The following is a 26776-nucleotide window of genomic DNA, read 5'->3' as shown; positions in this document are numbered from 1 at the left end:
TGGTTTTGCAGTATTCCATAGCTAACATTCTGTCACAAAGAGCCTCAGTCACACAGTTTCACTGCAGCTGTTAACTTCGGAAACAATTTTTTCTCTGTGGATACCTCGTCCTGCTCGGTTTTTGGAGTCTTTTCTTCAGCTGTTGATCTCAAAAGATTTTCTTAAGAGGTTAACAAGTTGCTCCTGAGCTAAGTCACTTGTGGATTTTAATTTTATTCTCATATCTGCTGGACATTTAAGAAAATGTCCCACTCCAGCACGCTGGATTTAGACAGATACAGCAGCATGGAGAAATCTCGACGCTCTAACAGTCGTAGCCAGACCAGGTCCCCGGCCAAGAACGGGGAAGTGCTGTGCGACTTCTGCACAACGAGGAAGCAGAAGGCAGAGAAGTCCTGCTTGGTGTGCCTGGCATCTTACTGCGAGACCCATGTCCAGACTCACTATGACTACCCTGCCCTGATGAAGCACAAGCTGGTCAAAGCCACAGGTCAGATGAGGGAGAAGATCTGTGCCCAGCATGACAAGTTGCTGGAGGCTTATTGTCGCTCCGATGAGACACTTGTGTGTGTTTTGTGCATGATGGATGAACACAAACACCATGACATCGTCCCGGCAGGAACTGAGAGGACTGAGAAACAAGTGAGTGCTGAAAACAATTTGTTAATATACAGTACCAGCCAAAAGTTTGGACACACCTTCTCATTCAACTACTTTGAAGAATCTAAAATATAAAACATATTCTGGTTTGTTGAGCATTTGTTTGTTTACCACATAATTCCATATGTGTTCCTTCATAGTTTGGATGTCTTCAATATTAATCTACAATGTAGAAAAAAATAAAGAAAAAAAAATAAAGAAAAACCATTGAATGAGAAGATGTGTCCAAACTTTTGACTGGTACTGTATACTTTTGGTGAAGATACTCAATGAATGATTTGAAAGGCTATTTATCGCACAAAGCTGACATAAACACTTTAATGCCATTACCTCTACAGAAACAACTTGGTACCACACTGTACAAATCTCAACATAGGATTGACCAGAGAGTTAAAAAATGGCAGGATCTCCGACAAGCTGTTGAATCAGTTAAAGTGAGTATAAAATTGTCACAACAAAGCAAGACTTTATGGTTTTCTGGTTTCAAAAATAACAGCTTTTCCTCCATATTTGAACAAACTCACTCCTTCTCCATTTTTTTAATGTCTCTCGTCAGCACTCGGCTCAAACTGCCATGGAGGAGAACGAGCGCATCTTCTCTGAGCTTCTGCTTTCCATCGAGAGGAAGTACAATGAAATCAAGGAGATGATCCGCTCCCACGAGAAGACCACCGTGACACGGGCCGATATAGTGCTGAACCGCTTGGAGGAAGAGATCACTCTGCTGAGGAAGAAGCACACTGACCTGGAGAAGCTCTCACACACCGATGATCACATACACTTTCTGCATGTGAGTTTGTACTGAACTGAGGACCTTGTTTTATTTAAGAAAACAGTAGTAGCAATGTTTAGGCTCATCTCTATCTTCCACCCTTTTTACCAGAGCTGGCAGTCTCTGTCAGGCCCCTCAGGATACGAAGACCTCAACAACATTAGTGTTGCTCCCAATTACTCCTTTGATGCCACCAAGAGAGCCATCGCTTCATTGAAATTACAAGTAGAAGAAGTCACCAAGATGGAAATGAGCAAAGTCTCAGGAACAGGTGCACAAATTTGTCTCTCTTGATCTTGAATAGCACCGTCACCTCTCTGCAGTTCTATTCAGGAGGCGTTGTTGTTGTTTTGGTCTGCTGTTGAAGCTTATGCTGTGTTTTTTTATCTGCATCTTCATAGTGAAGGATGTCTACATCACACAAGAAACTGAGACAAGGAGAGAATCCATTTTGAGGGACGAACCAAGGACAAGAGTAGAACCGAAGACAAGAGAAGAGCCGAGGACAAGAGTAGAACCGAAGACAAGAGAAGAGCCGAAGACAAGAGAAGAACCGAAGACAAGAGAGGATTTCCTGAAATGTGAGTTATTGGGTTACTTTTTATAGAGAAGGATTCATTTAACATTTAATGAAACTGTTTGCACCAACATGACGAAGCTACTTGACAGTCATATCAAACCACACTCAGATTCCAGGGTTCCTAAGAAGGTTGTCAGTTGACAGTCATGGTGACAAATAGCAGGAAAGTGTCCATCCCTAACAAAAGCATGATCACACCATGAGGTGAAACAACTGAACAGAGTGTTACGGAAGGTATGCTACTTGCAAAACTGGTTTGGTGAAATGTAAGAAACCAAACTTACAGTATCACTTAAACAAACACAGGCGTTCCTTAGCAACACTCCACCTGTGGAAAGTATTTTAACAAGCTGTTACATGAGAGTTATTAATCAAAAGTTTTAAATGCCATAACTTTGTCGTTGCTAAACATATTAGTGTCCCAAGTATTTAGTTACTGTAGGTGATTTATGTGCTACACGATGCAAAACACAAGAATAAAAAAATGTGACACTACAGTCTTGTAGAAACAACAAGACGGAGAGCGGAGAGGATTAATAATGACTTTGTCCTGTATTGTGAAGACTCCAGCCAGTTGATTCTGGATGTCAATAGTATCCATCGCAACCTTCACCTCTCCGAGGGGAACCGAACAGCTACAATGAAGAATGAGCCAAAGAACTACCCCGACCACCCCGATCGATTCGACCACTGGCAGCAGGTGAGCATTACTGCCCCGCAGGATGTCATTTTGTGTGTGAAAAAAAGAGGGGGGGTTAATATGTTTTGACGCCAAAAGGATGAAGAAGATGGGGGCATACAAAATCCTGAATATAGAGTCAAGGAGACTTTACTTTCCAGGACATTGAAGCTCCGGAAGCTGTTCAAGTTTTTATTATTCGCGAAAATTACTTTTCAAGTATTTTCCTTTTTAAAATTAGTTTTTTCCCTCTCTCTTGTGAAAACTTTTAACATGTCCTTTTTAAACTTTTTGAACATTGCTATCCAAATTAAACTTTAACTATTTTTGAAGTTAGTTTTATGATAAAAGTGCTGTCCATTGTGTACTTGCAGTGAGTGATGTGTAAGTACAAAGTGAGTAAACTCTGATTTTACCAGCAGTTATAAACAATGCACACGTTTTGTCTTCTATTCTCTAATTTCATCCATTCCATTGCAGGTGTTGTGCAGGGAGAGCGTGACTGGTCGCTGTTACTGGGAGGTGGACTGGAGGGGAACAGAGATAGACATGGCCGTTACCTACAGAGGAATCCGCCGTAAAGGAAACAGCAATGATTGCAGCCTGGGCTGGAACGACAAGTCCTGGAGTCTGTTCTGCTCTGACTCCAAATTCTCCTTTGTGCACAATAATAAGAGCAAGGAAATTGCAGTTCCAATCTCATCTCGTGTCGGCATCTACCTGGATTATGCAGCAGGAACACTTGCATTTTATAGTGTTTCTGATGGCATGCAGCTTCTGTACAGAGTCCAGACTATGTTCACACAGCCTCTCTACCCAGCATTCAGTGTGTGGGGCTTTGGCACGACTATAAAGTTGTAGGAGAGTTGCTATAGTGCTAGTTATTAGCATCACATTAACACAATATTCTCAATATTGTTGTAAACATTTGTAACAGGATGTTTGATGAATTCCTTTTGTTCCACAGTAATATTTTTAATTATGTATGAATTATATGATTTTTTTTTGATGATTGTTGTCAAGGGGCCATCGAGGCAAAAAAAATGTGTCACTTGTAAGTAGGAAAAATATGCAGTAATTGATTATGATGATAGTTTCACAATGCCTGATACATTTTCTCTAATATGTTAAAGCATGCTATACTGATACATAATACATTTAAATAAAGTTGAAAGTTTTACTGATTTGTCTGGCACTGTTGATATGGAGCTGGAGTTGCTTTTTTCCCCCACAGAAATGTCAGTCTCTTAGCTATCTTGGCTCTATTTATTCAGAAATAACCTTCCACTTCCTGGGATCCAAAGAGGGGGAAAACCTGAAACCCCCCCAAAAAATGGATATTCCATATGCCACTGCTCTAAGATTAAAGTGACAAATCTAATAGACTTGTTCAAAGCCTGAAAGTCAACAGGAGATCAAACAATATTCAGGGTTTATCTGATCAATAATTGGACATAAGGTCCACACCATCCGGTCCTTATTAGGGGGTCCAGGTATAAAGCGACATTAACAAATTAAAGCTGCAGGGGGCGGCAGAACACATATTGCTGAAGGGATAACACACACAAACAAACAAACACACATTTAGGATAAACATTCAGATTGTGTTATCCTTTCTTTACACACGTGGTTTCATATTACAGTACAGATGTGCTTGGTTATTGTCTGAGACGACCATGAACAACTGGGAGAACAAAGACAGAAAACAGAAGTTGTTGTTCTTGAATAACCATGATAAAGCCTACAACAAGGAACTCAATGAGGAAATGAGACACGTTCCTCCTTCAGATGAATTGCGTTGCTAGGAGACAGCTGGGTTCTCAGTGGCCCAACTTTGACACGTTCAAAATGTCATCTGTGAAATGTTCTGTCAGCAACACACTTATTTAACTTTTCTTGAACTGCTTAATTTTTACTGTAAAAAGATGAAACACAATGTAATTAAACTTTTTTTTTGTTGCGTCTCGTGTCGTTTATTTGACCCCGCCCACTCGGTCTATCACCATACACAAATGCAACGTACACTCCCCACTATAGGGTTTTTTTTTTTTTTTTAGGGGGCGGAGCCAAACACAGCTGGATTGTCTCGTGGCGGAGATGCATCGAGTTCTAATGAGCGTGAGAGCGAGCCTCCCCCTCTCCAATTCAAAGCGAAAACAGGCCGACGGGATTCCAGTGGTTCGGGAAAAACAAGACTGGATACAAACATAAAGACTCCTCCGTGTGCCGAGAGTCCGGTGTGGGATAGTTTTGGGCTACCAGATGTGTGGAGGACCGGTCAACGTACTCAAAGTTACCCCAAAAACTTGCTCGCTAACACGGAGGCAAAAGGTGAGTAACATCTAATGCCCGTGGTTGTGGCTAGCTTCAGAAGGTGAGCAGCTGTTAGCATGTGCCACGAGCCTTCAAAACACTATCTGGTAACACAAATCTGAGTAAAACTACCTGTTTGAATAAGTTATTATAAAGGCAAGTTATTAGCCCTATTAAAGCAACCAGTTAAACAAAGTTAAAGTTGCATTAAAAAAAACATTTGTTCAAAGTTAAAATAACATTAATTGCCAGCTAAGGTCCATTCAGTCCACTAGAACAGTGGTTCTCAAATGGGGGTACATGGACTTAATATATTTAAAATTAGCATCCATTCAAAAAATCCTTTAAAAATAGTTATTTAATAAATATTCAATAAAATATAAGTGTGGCTTGGGGGTACTTGGCTGAAAAAATATTTCACTGAAAAAAGGTTGAGAACCACTGTACTAGAACACCAAAATCATGGGAAATAAACTACAAAATCAACTCTTTGCAAAAGTAGTATGTATGAATTGATGTTGTAGCCTATTGGATTGCATTACAGCAGGTTGTTTGTAACGTTACACCTTCTATGTATACTTATCATCACACAAACACTGACTACAAAGTTTTAGAGCTTAGATTACTTAAACTGTTTGTGCTTGATGATGATTGATCTCTGATGGATGAGCCTGACCTAACTCACTCCCCCCCACCTCCTCTCATCCACCAGCTAAAAGGACACATCAGTCCTTGCCAGTGTCCCATCTACTTATCCTCCATCTTCATGAAAATGAATCAGTTGGTGCCAATGCAGATGTCAGTCACACGCAGTTAAATGTTAGTACTACTCGAGCAGGTATTGCTCGGCTGGCCGAAGAGGAAAAAGAAGAAAGTGGCTGCTCAAGGTGTTGGAAGATGTCTCTCTGGATGATACTGCCTGTCAGCCTCCCAGTCCTGACTATCACTGGGATATGGGTTGTGTAAGTATGACATTTCTTTGGCAGTAAAAAGACTGTAAAATCCACGTGATAAGGTCAAAATCAAACACCACCAAGTACTTCTTCAAGTGATCTGTGACTGAAATGGGTTGTAAAATTGTCTGCTGCTTGTTCCCCAGTGCAAGTTTCTTTTTACATCAATGAAGATGCGTAGCTTATGATGTAAGAGCAGATATGGTGTTGCAAAAGTAATTCTCCCAGCCAATACAGTAACTGTCTTTCTAAAGTGAAAGATACATTATTTTCCATTGAAAACACATACTTTTTTGCATTTAACTGTCACTTTATTTGTTTCAAATGCGACCAGGCACAAAGAAAACTCCTTATCCCCAGCAGAGTTTTTACATTTTGCATGGACAAACAATAGCAATTTTAAATTCCATGTCGACATAACGATCCATGTGCAGTACTGTAACAATAAAGAAAGTTTGACCCATTAGGGTACACCATATGAACCATTACTGCTTAATAGAACCATAAAAACGGATTTCGCACACACTTGTTTTGCCTAAATAGCCGTTGACTAATTTGTTTTCATTTGGAATACAATGAAAAATGGATGTACGTATTTTTGCATCTATATCTTATTATTAGATGTCACAGTGTTCATAGAAGGAAAAAAAATTACGATATTTTGCAAATGGTCCTTCACATAGAATACACATAGTGATAACCAGGCCATATTCTTACAAATTTAAAATCTGTTCTGTCGACAATCCCTTTGATACCCGAGCCTTTGTTGCCTCCAGGAGAGCAACACTGCATATTTACCCTGAATTCCTCGGAGCCATGGCGATTGCATGAGGATTAACTCTCTCCGGGAAGGATACGTGGTTATCACCCCTCTTTTAAAAGAGAGATGTGCAGGTTCACAGTATGTCTTAATTATCTGCAGTATGTTATCTGAGCAGATGTACCGGAGAGAAAAGAGTAATTACCTCCTGGTTATGTTTGGGCTGACAGCTCTCTTCTCTGCTCTGTTATTACTGAGGGAGGAGGAATGCTAACCCCAAGGGGAGATAAATAGACAGACAGATGGCCCGATTCCAGATTGTTGTAGTCTACATCTGTGATCAGTAGCGCGGGGAGCCCGCTGTCTAATCGGATGCCCAAACTGAGACTATGCACACCAATTAGTGTTTGTCAACATGGCTGCTTCACACACCGATCAGGAATAAGTGTTCAGTTGTGCAGGGATTTGCAGAAAAGTTGGACATTTTTAGCTTTTAATGTTGCTTCAGACCTATATTGTGTTGGAGAATGTGCAGGTGAAAATTTGTGCCAATTTTGCACATTTCTCTCTTGCTTTGACATTTGTATCTAAGGTAGAAATTTGATCTGAGTTAAGATGCCAAATGCAGCTGACTCTCAGTCCCTTTAAACAGGTTTCCTTCCTGTTACCTTGACAAGGGCGCCTTGTTTCTAAGAGCAGTCAAGGGTCTTTTTCCAGACTCGTGGAATGTCAAAGGATGTGACATGTTGCGTAACTCCCTCTTTCACTGTGGGGCAGTGGGTGGGAGTAAGGTAAATATTGGAAGGTGAAATAGAGAGCGTAAGCAGAACTTTCACACAGCATCTGGTGGCCATGCTGCACAGTGTACGAAAGGTCTGTGTGGAGGCAAAGGGAGGCAAAGGGTTTTTTTTTAGCATATATTTTGCTTACAGTTTTTTTATACTGTACATTGTAGACACTACAGTAACCATCCAGTGAAGCAAATGGATGCAAGCCTAAACTGCTAAATCCATTCATAGTCTATGCATCACACCCTTTCCTGTGGCTTCTTCTAGGTTATTTTTGCACAGGTTTTGTGAATTCGCACAGGTCATACCAGATCCTTGTGTCAAAGTCCTTGTTTAATCCTAAATACAAAAACATGGTCTGTTCCACCTCTATATTGCTCACAGGCATGCAATTATAGTTTACAACCACTGCTGAGCTTTGATAGACGTCTAATTATGTAAACAAACCTGTTATTACTTAGAGCACAGAATGCACTAGTTTAGTTTCACATACAGCTAAAAAAGACCTCTTTATTTAGAAATGTCCCAGAGCTGCACTGCTGCTATTTTAGATATGGAGGCTGACTAAATATTAAAAAATGGGCCTCAGAGTTGTAGGAAAAAATTTCACAACTTCAGCTGGCTACAGTTTATTTTCCTATATTTTGTCTAATGATGTCCCTTGGTTATTCTCTACAGTTGTTATAAGCTTTTATTTTGTTTTTGTCCAGCTGGTATCATTGTATTGGCGCTCTGGCAGCTTTTTACCTGACGGCCATATTCCACTCACCCCAGTGGGTTTCCTCACTGCATTATGCAAGAGCAGTGCTCTTTACATGACTGCCATCTGGTTTATATGACTTTCACATGGTGATTCACATACCAGAATGGCAAACAATTACCAGTCAACCAAAAGTCTACTGCAGTCAGTCAATCGACATGCATTTTACCAGTCACATGTAGCATTTGGCAAGAAACCAATTGCAAAAATAGTGACATCTTACTTGACTCCACTTTTGAAGCATGATTAGCCACAAATAGGCCCCCCAGATTATTTTCTAACAGCATTAGGGCTCTTGGTTTGGCATAAAATCTATCAGAACAACATGACGAGATTGACTGTCATATTAATGATTATTTGATTTTGGGGTAGATCCCTGGTAGTGTACAATACAATGCAGGCAGATGACATTTTATGGTTCCGCAAAGTAGAATATTAAGCATAAACCATGACTGATGGCAAGCATCTATGCATTTGATGGATGAGAAAATGTGCATTTTCAGTGGACCTGACTGGTTCAGTGGATGTTGTTTGAGCTAGCATTTTGATCCGACCTTCAACCAGGGGTGAATGTGTGTCTGGAACTGTGCTGCTTTGGTATGAAACAGTTAACGCATATCTGTAATATTTATCGGAATATTATTATATTATTATTATTATTATTGACAGTGACTTCCTGCCCTGATTTTTTTCAGTTGGTATGAATTACACAAATATAATATAACTGTAACTATACAACTGTGTTATACTGTATGTGTATCACACTGACGTCTACGTTCTTTTGAAGCGCAAAACCTTGAACTTTAATTGGATATTAAGCTTTTAATTTGGACCGATTTTGGTGTTATGTCGTGCTTCAAATACATATTTTCATGAATCATTTATTTGTGCATTGTCACGTGTGTCTGTGCTTGTAAGTGTTGTTGTCTTTATTATGTGAGTAGGATACCATTGGCCCTGGAAACATTCATTATTGATACTTAACCTCCCGCTGAACTACGACTGCTTTCCCAAAGACCGATGCTCTCTGTGTCTGTTTCTGTGTCTTTGTCTGACTTCCTCCTTCCATCTTTTTTCTTGCAGTTAAAAAATGATGACTTTGATCAGTCTTTATTGCTTGTGTGAACAACGAGGGGGAAACATGAGAGTGTCTTTACCCTACAGTGTTCCTCTTTGCCCCCCCCCCCCCCCCGAGATGTCCAACCAGAAATAATGCTAAAAACTAGCATTCATACTTGTATATCTTGTTCTTCTCTTCACAATTTTAAAGCACAGTGTGGCATATTTCATTCCCTGAGACTAATATCAACCTTGCACTTTATACTGATCAGTGCAACCAGCCTTTTCATATGCAGAGACTTACAGTTTTACAGCTGCTGTTGCATATGTCTTGGACATGTATGAACAGATGAGACACAACTGAACTGTACATGTTTCTAGTGGGGAAATAATCAAAAGCCTGATACTAAAGGCACAAAGCAGCAATATCTAAATGTGAGCCATTGGCTGGTATTTCATCTGGCCCTTCAGTGCAACCCCAATATCATTTATTTGCTGGAAATGGCCCATTGGTTGAGAATTCTACATGTTTCTGTACAGGTTATAATCATGGTCCCAACTTCTGTGATTATTGGAACCTTATTTAATATTTTATTTATTGTTACTGAAAAGTTGACACTGTCTCAGATATACACAAATGTTTTGAATATATATTTGTCCAGCTCAAGTTTTATTGTAATTGATGACTGACCCAAATTTGTGACGCCTTGAACTTCCATTTATATTCAGAGCTAAAATGTTTTATTCAGTTGTGTACTGTGGAGCATGTTGACTTCATCTCTGTGGATGAAGCTGGTCAGTGACCTGACCAAATAAACACTGCTGTTGGATTGTTTGACTGACACAAGCCAGTCTTTTCTGTCCTGAGTATTAAGGTGATAAGAAACACTCAAATGTCAGGTCACCTGATCCTACAGGTTGAACAAACAGGTACAACTCAGTGGTAGGTCAGACTGGCAGGATATGAACACATGACATTTTGGTAGTAAAAAGATAGTCCAGTTGTAGATGGCCAACTCAAAACATAGTTAACTGCACCACACTGATACTATGCCCTCTTGCTGTCTCTGTCTGTCTCTGTTGTGTGGCACCTCGGGGGTCACAGATTTATTTGGATTTTGCATTGGCTATGTTAGTCGCTTGAATTTTGTAAATTTAAAAATCAGTTATTATTCTGAATAATTAATCATGAAGTCTTTTTGAATGACACTGTAATCATAAAATCACATATACCATGATTGTTTTGTTTTGGCTTATCATTCTTTCTCTCTTTTAGGTACGCCATGGCCCTGTACAATCAACACGTCTGCCCTGTTGATAACTGGTATGTTTCTTAATCTATCCTGCATTTTTCCCTTTTAATACCTCTGTTGATTCCTACACACTCACAAAATCTGCACTTGCATTGCGGTCTGATGATATGTCATTGTCTTTCCCAGTCTTTTTCTCTATGGAATGCAATTAGCTCTGTTGTTACATTAAGTAACACAAATGTTCAAAAGAACCTAAATCCACTCACACGAACCGAACAATACACTGCTGTGCATTAACATGGATATAAACTGCAATTTTAAAATTCATCATTGTTCTTAAATCATGCCCCGTCAGTGAGTAAACGACTATTCCTCTGGACCCTTGGTTGTTTCGGACAAGCAGAGGTTAACGTCTACCAGCAGAGCTACTATTTGATGACATAGTGGTTTTCTGACATTTTGACTTTGCAACCCTAAAGACAAAAGAAAGCCTGTTTGTGACCTGGCAAAAATGCACTCAAGCATAACAATGATACATTATGTTAAAGACTGAAAAAGTCCAATGTATTCCAAATTAATTCTTTTTTTCCAGACATTCTGAGAATACATGTGATAATAATAATCAGAAATATGTCGGTGTTTTGGGGTTTTGTACTAAATTTGGGCAATTGGTGATTTCCCAGCAGGATTGAAGTTGTACCGATTTTGACAACATAGAAAAAAATTGATTTTGCTCCACATGTGTGTCTTTTAAAAGTCACTTAACTTTTGTTTGTGTGTGTTTCATGTTCCAGGTTGTACAACCAGTCATGTGAAGAGGATCTATATTTGCAGAGTGGGCCAACCTTGTGCTGCACACTAGAAAATGTACCTCTCATCAGGTCAGTGAGAGACTTCCACCCTAAACCCAACCCTACCTCTCCTTTCTGTCTCTTTGTGTCTAGTTGTGTCTGTCTGGTGATTAAAAACAGGAACACTGCCCCATTGTTTTACATGGCCCCTGTCGGCACATTGTTGATAAAAAGCGAGTGAGCTTGAAGGAGACGGTCCTCCAGAGAGTGTGTGTGCGTGAGTGTGTGTGCATTCTGAAAATAACTTGGGGCTGAAATATCCTGCCTGCCACCGTGGCAGTTCAGAGGCAGAGCATGGGTCTGCACTTTACCATGTAAACACACACAGAGAGAGGCGTCGGCTTACATTTGGGAGGAAATCAAGACACTCCCGCTCTTTTGTTAAGCTTTTTCTCCCACTGAGCACTGAGCATCAAAGGGCAGTTTCATATTGTTATTCCTGGGGTTTGTATGAAAAATCTGAAGACAAATTTTAGGAAATGAAAATAAATCACTGCTTGTGTTTTTCTTTTATGTAAATGCAATGAGAATGATTATGTAACCACAAATATTAAGTCGCCCTCAAACTATATGTGCAACTTCAACAGAGAAACAGAAATGTCTGAATGTTGCAAAAGTAATATTTACTAATAAAGTGCTGTGGAGAAGCACATTTTTACTGTTATATTACTATATATATCATATGCCATTGAAGTCTATGAGTAATTGATTTAAATCAAACTATGTCAAATGAAAACTAAAATCTAACAAAATGTAGTTATTTAAAAGTAATCTGCTAATTTACACATTTTTGTCAATGTTCTGAAGAGAGTGTGTGAGAGTGTGTGTGTGTGTGTGTGTCTGCAGTCAGCTGAGACGGCTTTGGCTTTGTCGGCAGCAGGAGCTCAGGCACAGACATCTTGTGTTGACTGTCTCCTGCCTTCCTCTCCTACAAACATTTCCCATTCCTAGAGAAGAGTGAGCAGTGGGTGAAAAGTCAAAGTCTTGATGATGGGATGTTAGGAAACGTGGCTCACCCCCCACTTCCTTACTGAATGAGCAGAAACTCATCTCTAACAACATGCTGTATTGCTTAACGTGGGAGGGGAATTAGTGGAACTGTTGCTGTGTTGTGAGCGTAGGTTGATTCACAGTATTTATCTGATTTATGTCTTCTCTTTCTTGCAGTAAATGTGGGACTCTTCCCCCTGAGAGCTGCTTCTTCAGCCTTATCTGCAGCACAGGCTCATTCATGGGTAAGGCATCATGTGTACAGGAACAACAGACACACACACACACACACACACACACACTGTCGCAATTTTGATTTCTGCTATGTCACCATCTTACTTTCTTTCTTAGCACTTCAACTAACAATTATTTCCATTTTCCATAAATCTGCTGATTATTTTCTCCCTTGATCATTTTGTCTAAAAAATATGTAAGAAAAACAGCAATTATTTGTTGTTTTTTCTTTGGAAGAAAATATATTAATATTTGCTGATAAATCTTCTCAGTATCAACCAGTAGTTTTAGTTCTTTATCATTTTTTAACTAATGTTATAAAATGAATGTGTTAATTGAATACATAAGCATAGGATTTCTGAATTAAAAAATGAAGTCACTTTTAATATCTTTCATAAGGTATCAATTATAACAAGACTTGCCTCTCAAACTACATAAGTAGGAGCTATTAGTTTCATTTGTAGTTGGTACTAAATGTAGTTGTTTTGAACAACTCTCTTGCTTATATTAAAACTTAAGAGAAGTGTTAGTTTTGTTGTCCTTAGAAAAATGCTGGTCCCTTGCAAAACCTACAACCACACCGTCCAAGAGCCAGTGAAAACCTTGCATGTGGTCATTTTGAATAAAAGGGGAGATAGAATTGATCCACAAGCTTTGCTTCAAAATGTTTTCGTATAGAATTATACACAAATGTTCAAGCACACGGTGAGTGTGTATTTTCATAGGCACAAGGAAAACACGCATGATATAAAAAAGAGGGGAATGAGCTCCCATGTGCTGCTCACTATGTTTTTTGTGAGTCTACACGTGCTGGTCCCTGCATTAACTGTTGGGTCTGACTGCTCTGATCTAGTTAATGTTTACCAGCTGTGGCTTAGACATGTTCTTGTGTGTGTGCGTGTGCAGGGGAGAGGTCCCTTTGCCTTGTTTGTCTTCTCATAAGGAGTCTCCAGGCCTCTAGCAGCTTTTTAAGGCCTGCAGTCTCTCTTTCTGATTGGTTGATTCCGAGAAGGAGGCAGGGAAAAGTCCATGATGGGACAATGATCCTTGTAGATTTAAAATAAGCGGTTTGCTGTGTCTTGTTGACATCCAAATTACAGCTCTGGTCTTTGCCTGTGGCAAGAATGGGGCAGCCTTTCTATGTGTTTGTGTGTATTTTATGAATATGGAGTCAGACTACTACTATACTGTCATTGAGAAATCCTCGTAGGGACCAGACTGTTGCAGCTCAGTGTGAAAGTGTCTTCAGGCGGCAGTGAAAGTCGAGTATCTGAGCAGCACTGTTAGCCAACCATGACCCCTGAACCACAGTAGGTCAGTCTGTCGACCTTGCGTACATATAAGTATTTGTCCAAGAGAAAGATATGTCGGCTAACCACCGCACTGTGATTGTACATTTAAGTATACACAATGGCAGACAAATCAATTCAGAAAAAGTTATGTGGCAACCAAACAATGTAGCTGTCAAACAATGTTGCATAGTTATTTATTACTAATCCAACAAAAGACAAATCTGCCATTCGCTAATATCAGCCAATATATCGTCCTGGCTCAGTGTAGCTCTAAACTGAAATACATAACTCAAGTACAAGTACACATGATAGACATCAAACTGCATTGGTTGTTTATATAAAGAAATCCAATCTGATCTTTGCTTGCAAAACACTATAGATTGCAACACATCCTGTAAAATTGCACACGTTCCTCATCCAACAGTTTTCTGAAAGTAAAAGCAGGTAACATCACAGTAACCTGTTTTTAACTGCATTTCTTAGTTTAATCTTCCTGCATTGTATATTAGTACATATGCCTAAATAGTGGTTTAAGTTTATTTCATGGCAACTGGAAAATGAAATAACACTATGTTGAGATTTGAATCAAACTGCAATCACACCTGGGTGAAAATATATTTGACCACCACTGCAGGTGGTTTGAGTGCTTTAATCTTCTTCTTCAATTGCTGCATCCTTGTCTGTTTATTTTTTTCTTTTTCACTCTCCAACCTATGATCATGGCGCATTTTAATACCTGTAGTAAAGGAAGTTATTATGGCTCTCCAAAAGTAGGTTAAGTAGATAAGGCATGTAGCTAAACAACGGGCCATTGTAAATAGTCAGTGCTTAGCTTCTTAGCCTACTGATTTATATCTTACTTTGTGCCTGCTACAGTTGGCTCAGGGGTTCACGCCTATCGGGGATAACATGGACTCAATGAACTGTATATTGCCTCGTAATTGTACTTCTCGTTTCTATCCCAGTTCCCACCTCACTGCCAGTGTACACACAAAATGTTTCAAAGACAAAGCTTGTATTCTTTCTCAGCATACCTCCTGTGGGAGAGAATGCAGCCGGGTGTTTGGGTTGAAAAGTATCTCCTTGTGGGGACAGAAGGGTTTATTTAACCGTGAGGTGTGGTGTGGCTGATGGGACTTTTTGTGGGAAAATACAGTGTTCGCTCACGTCTACGTGTGAATGCAAAAAAGCAAGTCTGTGCTTGTGACTGCAGGATTGTACGTCCGTTACAGTTCGTCCATGTTGTTGCAAGGTAACTTCCATCGATGAGCAACATTGGTGTGTATGCACCTGTGTGTTTGAACCAGGACTCTGGTATAAGGTCCGACTGTCACAGTGTGGAAGGTGGGACACTGGCATTATGTAAACTTATTCCTATTGATGAGCTGTCAGGCAGCAGCTTCTCCAGTCAGTTTGAAGCCAGGTGGAGGTCAGCTATGCTGCTTACTCATCAGACATGTAACCTTTATGTTGTAGGAACCTGTGACCCGTCAGCATGACATGCATCCTCAAAGAAATATGCCCTAAAACAGCACAAACAGATGTGCCTTTAGAGTGCACAACATAAAAGCTAACTCATGGAGATAAATGGTGAAAATGTTGCTACATGTCTTTAACCTTGAGGCCTAGCTTACATCATGTCAGTGTCACTGCTAAATGCCAGCAAGTTCAGTGCTCTTTTGTAATGATGAAAAAGTCATTTTATTGAAATAGGGAAAATCCACAGCCAGCCAGTCTGCTGCAGGGAGACCGAGAAGCCATAATCTAAAGTAATAGGATGTCTTTCTTTTCCTGACGGTGTGTTTTCCCATTTTAAAAAAAGGAGCAGGGGAAAATAAAGACAAGTTGTTTCCGAGCCTGCAGACACTGCTGTTTGTTTTTCCATGGTTGTAACTGAAATCACTTTGCCAAGAAGATTTTAGTGATGAGGGAACATAGAGAAACAAAAATGAGCACATTCAGTTTGGGCTTGAGGATCTGAACAAAAGTAATATTGATATGCATATTTATAACATGACATAAGTATAGCTAATACATTAGCTTCAGAGGGATGTACTGTATACACTACTTATGTTGCATTGCTTATCTGCATGTTACAATGTTTGTATGGTCCCTGTTAAATTTTGGGTTGTCATTTTAAAAATCTTGATCAACTGCCAAATGTAAGTGATTTATTAACATGCTATGTTTTGTGAAATATCCACATAATTGAGCAAATTGTACTCGGATCACAATTAATCCTACTTTCCAAAAACCCATGCTAAAATATAATCTAGCAGCAAAATAAAAGACTAATGTTTTTCACAGTAAGATGTATTATAATCAAGTTTACGTAATACTAATAATATAAAATATACTCGGTGCACTTTTTTTGCACTCATAAACTTTAACATTTTGTACTAATAGGAAATTACTCAAAACATCTTAACATTTAACCATGTGACAGAAGTGTCCACATTGAGACACTGGCTCAGAGCCAGACAGGCCACAGCAGATCCAAACCCGACTAGTGGAGACAAAGCCTGACATTGTTAAATTCTGCGCTGATGTTTTTCTTTCCTCTCTCCGTGGCCACGGTTTCCATTTTTATTCTCTTTTGGCAGCACAGACTGTCTTAAAGCCTCTCTAAAGTCTCTTACGCAGATGGTGACAGATTTAAGACAACAGTTTAGTCTATGAGACAATGTATGTGCTTCAGGTCAAGACATGAGGGGCTCCTTGTCCCCTCTAATTCTCTCAGTCTCCTCTTTTCCACTCACCCCCTGTGCTTGGCTTTCACCAAGCCCAGTCAGCCATCGCCAAGCACCAGCAGTGAGGAGCTAACAAAGAGAAACCAAGCGGGGGTCAGCTCCGCGGTGCACCAACAATACCCCTAGTCACAGCCCATTAGCACATCAGCAGTCATCTGTCCCATATACTGTACTTCGTTTCCCTTGGCCTTTGACTCTAATGCAAGACTTAGACCAACCCCCACCCATTTAGCGTTCTCACTTTCCCGCCATTTCCTGTGTCTCATATTCCCACTTGTGAGGCAGAGAAATTCAACTTTGTGGGATTTTTAATCACCTTACAAGGAAGTCTTGTGTGTGTTTTGGCTAAGTGAGGTGTGTGAGCATTTGAATTAAATTGCAGCCAGGCACTGTGAAATAATAAAGTACAATTCCAACAGTGTGCATGGTACTTTTCCAGAATAAGTGTTGTTCTACCTTTTCTTCCTTTAATGCAGCATTTTACTGTTGAATTTTTTTGCAGTGATTTTAGTGTGTTACTGATCTGCTGAACAATCATAATAACACACTCTTCTTCTCTGTCTCTTTGTGTGTCTTTATGTCTCTCTCGTGCCTTAGTTACGGTGATTGTGCTGCTCCGCTATGCCCATGTCATTGAGAAACACCAAAATTGTGTTCTCAACACGGCGAGTCTCTCCACAGGCTGGATCTGTGCTGCTGGACTCATCATGGTGGGCAACTTTCAGGTACGGTGATCAAGTTTACTAGTTTTTTTTTTTTTTTTAAATAAGTAAAAGTATCCCGAGTGACGGTTTGCGTGTGCTGGATGCATATGAGGGAATGAGAGATCCTGGACTGTCACTATATCTGTTTAATTGTCTACGCTATTTATTATATTATTGAGTTTTGCAGCGTTGGTCAACAAAAACAAGACATACAATGACATCAACTTGGGTTCAAGAATATTTCTTATTCACAGTTTTCTGATGTTTTATTGAGCAAACAATGGTGAATATAAATCATGAATATAATCTGCAGCATTATTGATGGTGAAAGTAACCAGTAGTTGCAGCCCAACACAGAACTGCATGTCATTGAAATGTCTCAATGTTTCTCAATGACGTTCATCACTGTGTTCATGACTTTTCTCGTTTTTGCGTAAATCTTCCCTTTATGCCTTCAGAGACACAATCCTGTACTGCTCTGTCTGGTAGTTAAAGTAAGGAAACCTCATCTAAATTCCTTCCCTGTAGATATTTGTACTTTGGAAAAAAAAATTCTTCAAGTTTAAATATTTGGATCCCTGGCTGGATGCCTAGTGTGTGTTTTTCTTTTTTGGGGAGTTTGGGAGGGTGGGTTTGGTTTGTGATGAAAAGGCTGGATACATCTCTGAAATGTTTGTTACCATTCTGGTTTTGTCCTTCAACTTTTAAAAGATTGTTAAACAGTTGACAGGAAATAATGGGAGCGAGACAAGGAGGGAAAAAACACGTGACTAAATTGGTATGCACCTCTTTCCTTCTGACCACCAATAGCAAATTCAGTTTTTTTATAATAATTCTAAAATATAAGCAGTGGTAAAAGCTTCTACTTTTTATGAAAACATGTTTCATTTTGAAGACGACACATGTTTCCTTGACTGTAAGCGTTGTCATTTCAAAGCTTTCAGTTCCATTGGATAAATTAGATTATTTGAAGTTAAAAACACATGGCCCTAGTTCCTCTCCCCTTTTAATAGTCTTGCTTTTATTTGCTTATGATCCATTAGTTTATTTTTGTCATTGTCCTATTTGATTACCATGTTGTCTGTTGTTGAAACATGAGGAAGAGGATGAGTCTTTACTGCAGGTGACATGACATCTTAGTTTAACTATTCATGTCTGAAGTTCACTGTGTGTGATGAGGTCGATGAAGAAGAATCGTCTTACAGGAGTTTGTCGAAAAGGGGTGCCTGGCAGTTTGTCTGAGAATACTCAAAGGTCGTCTTCACCTTCTTCCCGCTTCTCATTCGAGGCATCTGTTCTGCAGAGCTGGGAGGAATTATACGGGAAGAGCCGAGGGGGATGTGAGTCATCAAGTCTGGCCATGCATGGAGAGGAGCTGGGCCGACAGGGTGTGTGTAGCAGAGGGCCAGTCTATAACCAATCACAGGCCTGAACGTAGACGCTCGGTCACGGACATTGCATCTCTTATAGTCTGGGACATTCCAGTGGGATGGAAATAGAGATGTCATTGATGGTGGATAAACTGTTAAAGCCACATGACAGAATATTGTGCCGGCAAAACGAAGCACAAAATGAACACAACATCCACACGCAAACACCACAAACAATTTGGATTCAGAGGAAAAAACAACAGCCAAAAATCTGGTGTAACCCAACATATCAAAGAGGGTGAAAGCACCAGTTACACAACACACATGGCAACATACTGAGCGATGTAGATGGCTTCAGTTTGTAGCTGTGTGTTCAGTGAGGTTTTGGCAGTGCAGCTGTGGTGTGGCTACTGGCGCCTTTCCTGTCAGGTGGTCTGATGGTTTGGGCCAAGAATCACATAAATAGATGATGGAAAAGTACATCGCTGCCACACAGAGGTCTGGAAGTGTGACATGGCTAACTAGAAACCTGCTTTTAGGAGAGAGTCTGGACTTCTAATCCTGCATGCTCCCTTACAGATGATGCCCGCTGTCAGCGTGGCCTTGTATACTTGTTGATGCTGTTCAACTGCATCCAAAGGGAGTCCTGCCAGTTTCTTTCTGTTGACTTTTATGTTGGGTGGGGATGAATGGTATGTATGATAAAGATGAAGCCACAGCTGAGCTGGTTAGCTTAGTTTGGCTCAAAGACTGAATGCAGGGGGAAACGGTTATAGATAATGGGATCGTCCTTCCATCATCTCTTAAAGTCCTTAGTTGAAACGTCATCTTGTCTGTTCAATCCATACAAAAAACAAAGTGTAAAAACAACTGTGGTTGTGTTGTTTTTTTCTAATATTATGATTGTGATATGATAATGGGTGTTTTGTCTCAGAGAAGAGCTGAAAGTAGGAAAAGGTTATTAAATTGATGTATTCTGTATGACAGAAGAAAAAAGTTGACCGAGGCACTTCAGAAAAAAATTGGATTAAAAAACCAAAAGCTCCTAAACTATTGTGGAAATTCTTTCCCTTCTTTGCATAACACTGCATATTTTAAAATGATAAATGATTGGACAAATTGAGTCCTGTGCAATGTTTCTATTTAGAGGCCTTTTAAGTATTCATGGGAAACAGTTGTAAGCATGTGTAACACGGGCAGGATGATAACTCGGGTGATTATTAATGTTTATGGGGTTTTTTTCCCCCATAAGTAAATAAAGAAAAGAGTAAATAAAACTGACTTTGGCAGAAGGTGTGTTTTAAACGGTTGCAAGTGAATACAAGTTCACGTAATTTCATTTGTTTCTGTTTCCAGAAAGTGAAAGTTTAAGCTGTGTGTCAGTTGGTTTGTTACCACATCCTCACAACCGCTATGACCCTGCACTCTTTCCGTATCGAAGTGTAGCCACAATGAGGACTTCTCCCATATGGCTCCTCTGTTTCTTCATTGTTTCTCACTGCTTCTGCTGCCACCTTTCAGTCCACCTCACTGCTCTCACCATCCATCAGTTTTTCCATTATCCTTACCTTTTGTCTCTAACCCACATTGTTGCAACAGCAACTGTATAAAGTGTGAAAACATACTTAAAGTAGAACAGCAAAGGTTTACTTAACACATCATTAAGCCATCAGGTAATGGCTGCAATTACTGATAGAATCCAGGTAACCAGGCGTCACACAAGCAGAACACACAACTGTGGAGTGTATGGATTATTTCCATTACTGATTAATCTGCCAGTCTTTAGTCTATATAATATCTGAATCACAATTTCCTGAAGCCAAAGGTGACATTTTAAGATTGCCTGTTTTAATCCGAACATCATTCAAAAACTCAAAGACAGTTACTTACCCATCACATCAGACAAAGACGAGCAACATCACATTGTCACAATGGAAAAGCTGGATCTGGGTATGTTTAAAACATCAGTTGGAATAAGAAGGTACCAGGAGAACAAGACATATGGTTGTTGTTTGCACAAGTGTGTGTGTGTGTGTGTGTTTTTCCATTACTAAGTATAGTGAGAAACAGATTGGCATAACTACAACACTCAGACCCCCACAGTGCCAGTTTGATGCAGGAGAAGAAATAGGATTTTGTAACAGCCACTTCACTATCAAATGTACTAAAATACTAAAATAGAACACTGCTTTTTGATCAAAAAATTTGAAAAATGTGTGAGGCCTTGCTGTGATTTATCTCCCGTCTTCACTCCCAGCTCTGGAGATTGTCACAGACAGATCTAAGAAAAGAATGTTATTGCTGCGTGTGCTTTTTCATATTGAATTGTCTGGAAGTCTTATAATGTCACGTTATGGATTAGCCTACTGCACAAGAATGTTCAGCATGTACTAGCAGGTTCAATGGACAAATGGCTTCAAAGCCAGAACTACATAACTTCTAGGCTATTGCTCTATTGATCCCTAAGAGCTACGTGGAGCAGAGGAACATTGTTATTGCAAACAAAAGGCTTAAACCATTCGGCACCAGCCAAGGAAAGCAGTTCTCTGTCATCGACCTAAATGAGTCCAGTCCTTGGAGATGTGTTTCTGGCTTTGGTTAATGCTCCATTGAATCTCTTATCTGTTCTGATCAGAACATCTGAAGTGTGTGTTTGTGTGTGTATGAATCCTGCAGTGGGAGCTATAGTCACATGCTCCTGAGCAGCTCTTTTGTGTATTGTTTCTTATTGTTCTTGTGACCAGCAGGGATAAGGAGGCGTTCTGTGGTGTTGCTTGCTGCTGTCGTTTACTTCCCATCACCCTCTCGTTTTTTCACTTATTTTTCTTGGCGCTTTACTAAAAGAAGTTTTTAGAGGCTTCGACAAAGTATTACACAACAATGAATAATCAGACCCAACAGCTTGGCGCAGAAGCTGTCTGATGTTCCCCCCTTTTGATTGTTCACACATGGTGTTTTTTCTTTCTCCAATAGCGTCAGCTGCTAAACTGCCAATTGTGTGTATTCTCTTTATCTTTACCTTTTTAATGTACCATCTGTTTCTCCCCACCCTCTCCTTCTGTATCCCTTCTTTACATGACAGGTGGATAATTCCAAAGTTCTCCACTATGTCGGAGCAGGCATCGCCTTCCCCACCAGTATGCTGTTTGTGTGCCTGCAGTCAGCACTGACTTACCGACTCTCCAAGACCCAGGGGGAGTACAACGTGGCCCACCTCCGGCTCTGCATGACCCTGCTGGCCTTCGTAGCCTTGGTGCTCAGTATCCTATTCAGCCACTAACAGATGTCAGCCTTCGAGGCTGGCAAGTGCTTTAGAATACAGCATAGTGCTGCCAGCCAGAATAAGGACAGAGACGTCTCCTTCACATTATATCACAATTGCAGATCCCTCCAGTATTCAATGTCAAATCCTGTCTTTCATCTTATGGGCAATATTTTACAGCTATACATTCAAAGATGTATAGTGGACACGGTAGATGACATGTCAGTCAATGCAGTGAGAACTAAACCACTTAGAAATCTGCTTATAGGCTTTCCTGCTTAACATTAAAATTGCAAACAGTTAACCTGGTTCTATCTGAAGGTAATTCTACCTGCACCTCCTAATCTCACAAATGCAGGATTTTCTCCTTTTTGAAGCAGCGCTTTTCATGTCTGAGCACAAACCTTCTTCTTTTCATAATCGAAACATATTCAGTTTCTTATTTTGAGTATTGCATTGAGTTGATATTTTAAATTTTGCAGTACATGTAAGAGCAGTCAAAGAGAGTTTATACTGAGGTGAATCTTATCAATGTAAGGCTGTCTACAGATGGACAGCTGCTGCATACTGAGCACACACTGCTTTGCTGTTATCCTTAACCATGCTTTCAGGTGGTGTGTTTTTCTGTCAAGAGAGCTTCGCCCTCCAACACGCATCAGCCATCTTCGAATGGGTGTTCTGCGTCGTCATCATGCTGTTTTATGGGACATTTGCCTTTGAGTTTGGCGGCATGTCATCGGATACCATGGTGGTGCTGGCTAGAGGGTGCCTAGGACCTGCTGGGAGAGAGCACAAGGTGGACTCACTGGGAGGGCCCATGCCACACTCACAGCCGCATCCACACCAACCTGAAAACATGTCCATGCTCTAGACTGCTGGCTCATCTTGGCTACACAGTTGGCTTGTTTAGTCCTTTCAGACTCTAGTTGTCAAAAGAGTTTATCATTTCCATCCACATTCGTCTGAAGCTTGGAAACGAACCAGGCCGGTGCAGTCGACGCTCATGGCAGAGTGGATTCTACGATTTCAACCTTGGGTGTAGACCTGCTGCCACAGTGGAGAGTTAAGCTATTGTGCTCACATCAGAGCTCAGTGTCTCTAAAGAACCTTGTATGTATTTTGCACATTGCACAAGTGTGAAACCAAATTTTTTTTTATCCCAACTCAGTCCTGTGACCAGCAGAGGAGTACTTTGTCAATCAGATCAAGAAATGTACTGCCCCCCTGAGATCCTGTAACGTGTCTTAATAAGTGGCCTTGGACCATTTCCCCTTGAGGTGACTGCCATGATGCTTTCAATATATGTAAAGAGGTCAAGGCTGCTGGACGGCCACGCTGACAGTATTAAGACAGAGAAAAGCAGAGAGAGAGAGAGAGAGAGGGAGAGACATGATGAGTGCTACAGTGGGAGTGAGGTCATGCTTATTTTCTCACAGGAGAATGGATGAATGCAATAAATTGAAAGAAAAGGTGTCAATTTCAGAGTATATAAATGTTTAAGTCAATCCTGGAGATGGAACAGGGCAGCGCTCTGCATTTTGTAATCATTCAAACCTGCTTTTAAGCATTCTTTTTTTCTATTAACAAATCAAATAATGAATGAAAAATAATTCTTCATAGTACTGAACCCCTGAGAATGATCACTCTACTCTACATGGATAGTAGCTGCTTTTAGCAGATTTTAGTTATTCAGCCTGCATATTCAGTCAAGCGGACTGTAAGCTACTTTCTAGCTAAAGTTAAGAGTGGATTGGTGACAATTTGGCAAGCTGGAGACAGATATTTTTTTTTTCTCAGGAGTTGGTTAACCAAGGCTAAAAGGAAAGTGAATATTGGACTCATATTTATCAGGTGACCATGAGGATAATAATGTTGCTCTGTGTCTGCTGGATGTGCATGTAGGCATAGACCTGTGCCCCAAACAATTTATGTCAGTTTGGGTTTTTGGTAAAGAAATTGCTTAATGCAGCGATTTAACAAAAAACAAAATCACACTATAAACTTTTTGGGGATAAGAAACTCCACATATTAAATTCTAAAAAAAATTTTTGTAAGTATCCATAGGACCCACACCTAGCACACCTTGTCTTTTTGTTGCTTTGGGTGGTGTGCCACATCATTATTTGAACTGCATACAGAACAAACCATAGACCTGGTGCCTCATTAAGTCCCACCTTTTATGACTTGTTGTCTTTCTACTTGGAAAAATACACTAGATTGACCTTAAACCTCAAAAATGATTCAACTTCCTCTCTGGAGAGTTCTACCAAAGGATATGAAAGAGAGATGATGGTGTCCAGAGGCCAAATGCTTACCAGCTAATTCAAGCCAGAGCACTGGGGTTTATTGAGTTTAGTGATGAGGCATCACACGTGTTTTCAGGTCCTATGGACGCAGATCTGCATCTCATTACTCCCCAACAAGGAGGAGCAGATCATGTTGTCATTGCTTTGCCGCCTTACTCTATCTTTGAACTCTCCATAGTTAGATTTTCTTTTTTTCATCATGTCTAACTGATGTAGCGGGACAAAGGGAAAAGGAAGGATTTGTTATGTAAGACATAACTGAGTTGCACTGTTCTGCCGATGTGTTACAGGAAAAAGCAGGATACACCAAATATCAGTTTGCCTGTGGCATCGGTGCTAAAAGACACGAGGCCTCTTTCCTGACATTTTCCCCTGAGTTTTGCTGTGGTAATGATAATGATTAATGAAAGCATTAAGATGGAGACGTAGGATGAATCCCAGCGTCAGTGACTGCTAATAGTGGAGGAGCAGGGACAGAAGGTTGCATGCACACCTGTGAGTGCCAGGAATACCAAAGCGGAAATTTGTCACTACCATTTTGTTTACATTGTCTTTGGGGAAAAAAAAAAAAAAAAAAAAAAAATGCTCCCTGATCATATCTACACTGACTTGCTGTCTTATCAGTGTCGTTTTTATTTTACTTTAACCTCATTGTTTTTTGTTCTCTGTGCTTTTGTAGACCTTTCCTAACATTCTGTGCTGTGTTGTATACAGAGTTGTGCCAGAATTACTGTTTGTATTTTTTGGTAATGTTCAACATCTCGGTGTAATATTACCACACTCTGAGCTCTCTGTGGGGGGAAAAAACTGAGCAAGAAGAGGGTTAACAGTCATGTACGTGTTAATACAGTGGAAACATCACTCCCTCTTACCACAACTGGCCACATGCTGGGTTTTACGATCAGTTACAGAAGACTGAAGTGGAGTAGCTTGTGCTCACGGCTCTGTGGAATGAGCTGAATGGTCGAAACGGCAGTAGACACAGCTCTGATCCAATGCTTCTCCCTGCTGGTCAAACTGCTTATTGCATGTGCGTTAGCTGGAATCAGAGCTGTAATGCTGTCGCCCAGGTCACGGGAAGACTTTTTTTTTTTCTATCAAAACATTTTTGTATCCACACTGGAGAATATTCCCTCATCTCCAGGTTCAGATTTAAAACTGCTTTAGTTTTACTGCTAAATTTACAAAGAAGGTTGAGCAAAGTCCCGAAGAGCACTTGACCTCTTACCGGTGCTTCTGGATTTAGTTCAGCAGTGATCTTCAGAGTTTTCTCCCTGGCATCACTTTTAAGTAGAACTTGGCCTTGTGACCATCCAGTACTTATACAAGATGCATTCTTCTAACAAATATCAGTAACCATTTGATGCATTTTAAGTGTTAAGCTAAATGGTGGTGCTGCCCCTGCTGCTCTAGCAAGACACATTTTGTCGTTACACATTTACCAAAAGTTTGTAATTGTATGCATTATGTGCCTGTTTCCAGTTGAATGTTACAAAAATGTCTTTTGAACCATTTTCTCATTGTCAGATTCACGTTTTGCAATGTCTGTTAAGCGTCCTTCTCATCATTTCATATCAACTTCTCTACTTTCTGTCCTTTTTTTCCACATTTACTGATCTGTCTGACCTTTGCACTCAGGAAAATGTTACGACACCAGCAGCATTGTTTGATTTAAAGCAGGATTAACTCTGCTTGCCTCTGCCTTCTGTTGTCTTTGTTTCCATGGCATTTGTTTTGTTTATGATGTTTTGTTAATATGTTTTGCGAAATATAGGTGGTTAGCCATGATATAATAGATTATTTTTGTTAATCAAGACTCTATAAAGCTTAAAAATAAACATTCCTGTATAGTAAGCTTGACAGAATACTAATGCTGCTCGCGCCAACATGGTTAAATATCTGCAAGAATCTCACTCATGCAATCAGTAAATGATTGGTCAAAGCATTCTGTCAAACTAGCAGCTGTTTCTCAATACTTCTCTGTTGAAATGCAAAATGCTCCCTATGTGCCTTATATATTATTTTGATAATGAAAACCAAAGAGGTTTAGGTTGTAAATCAATTTTGATAAAAAGTTATATGATTGTGTGAGTGTGCGTGTGTGTATATATATTACATATTATATATATATATATATATATATATACGCTGTTGAATAAAAACTGTTAAAATAATAATTTGCTCCATGTATTGCAATTTTGTCTTCACCACATAACTTCAACTGTGCATGTTGTGGACTGGGCCTGACAAATAGTTTATTTCTTTAATTTCTTTATTGTTAATTTTAAACATTGTCCAGTTTCCCTGCCAATAGATTTGACTGAAGATCAACACAGTAAATAGTGGAAAACCTCTCTTACAAAAACAATATTATTCGTAGATGAAAGTTTGGGTTGTTAAACGCACCACCAAGTCTTAAACCTCTACAGACATGAAGTTT

At 39.9% G+C, this 26776-nt stretch overlaps 2 protein-coding genes across 2 annotated transcripts; both read left to right on the top strand.

Moving 5' to 3' along the window:
- Window positions 1-243: 243 nt before the first annotated feature.
- Window positions 244-3552, top strand: LOC129092687 (E3 ubiquitin-protein ligase TRIM16-like). Its single transcript, XM_054600705.1, has 7 exons — window positions 244-642; window positions 999-1094; window positions 1217-1450; window positions 1544-1703; window positions 1834-2013; window positions 2576-2712; window positions 3172-3552. Exons 1-7 carry the CDS (start codon window positions 244-246, stop codon window positions 3550-3552), a joined length of 1587 nt encoding a protein of 528 aa, XP_054456680.1.
- Window positions 3553-4780: 1228 nt separating this feature from the next.
- zgc:154058 (Transmembrane protein 150A-like) lies at window positions 4781-26494 on the top strand. The gene is made up of 8 exons (XM_054600023.1): window positions 4781-5022; window positions 5717-5966; window positions 10601-10648; window positions 11372-11458; window positions 12596-12663; window positions 17292-17419; window positions 21851-22028; window positions 22642-26494. The coding sequence occupies exons 2-8, from the start codon at window positions 5902-5904 to the stop codon at window positions 22899-22901; spliced, it is 834 nt and encodes a 277-aa protein (XP_054455998.1). The 5' UTR covers window positions 4781-5022; window positions 5717-5901; the 3' UTR covers window positions 22902-26494.
- The last annotated feature ends 282 nt before the right edge of the window (window positions 26495-26776 follow it).

The sequence above is a fragment of the Anoplopoma fimbria genome, chromosome 6 (genome assembly GCF_027596085.1).
Source record: "Anoplopoma fimbria isolate UVic2021 breed Golden Eagle Sablefish chromosome 6, Afim_UVic_2022, whole genome shotgun sequence".
NCBI lineage: Eukaryota > Metazoa > Chordata > Actinopteri > Perciformes > Anoplopomatidae > Anoplopoma > Anoplopoma fimbria.
This window is presented reverse-complemented; position numbering and strand designations above follow the sequence as displayed.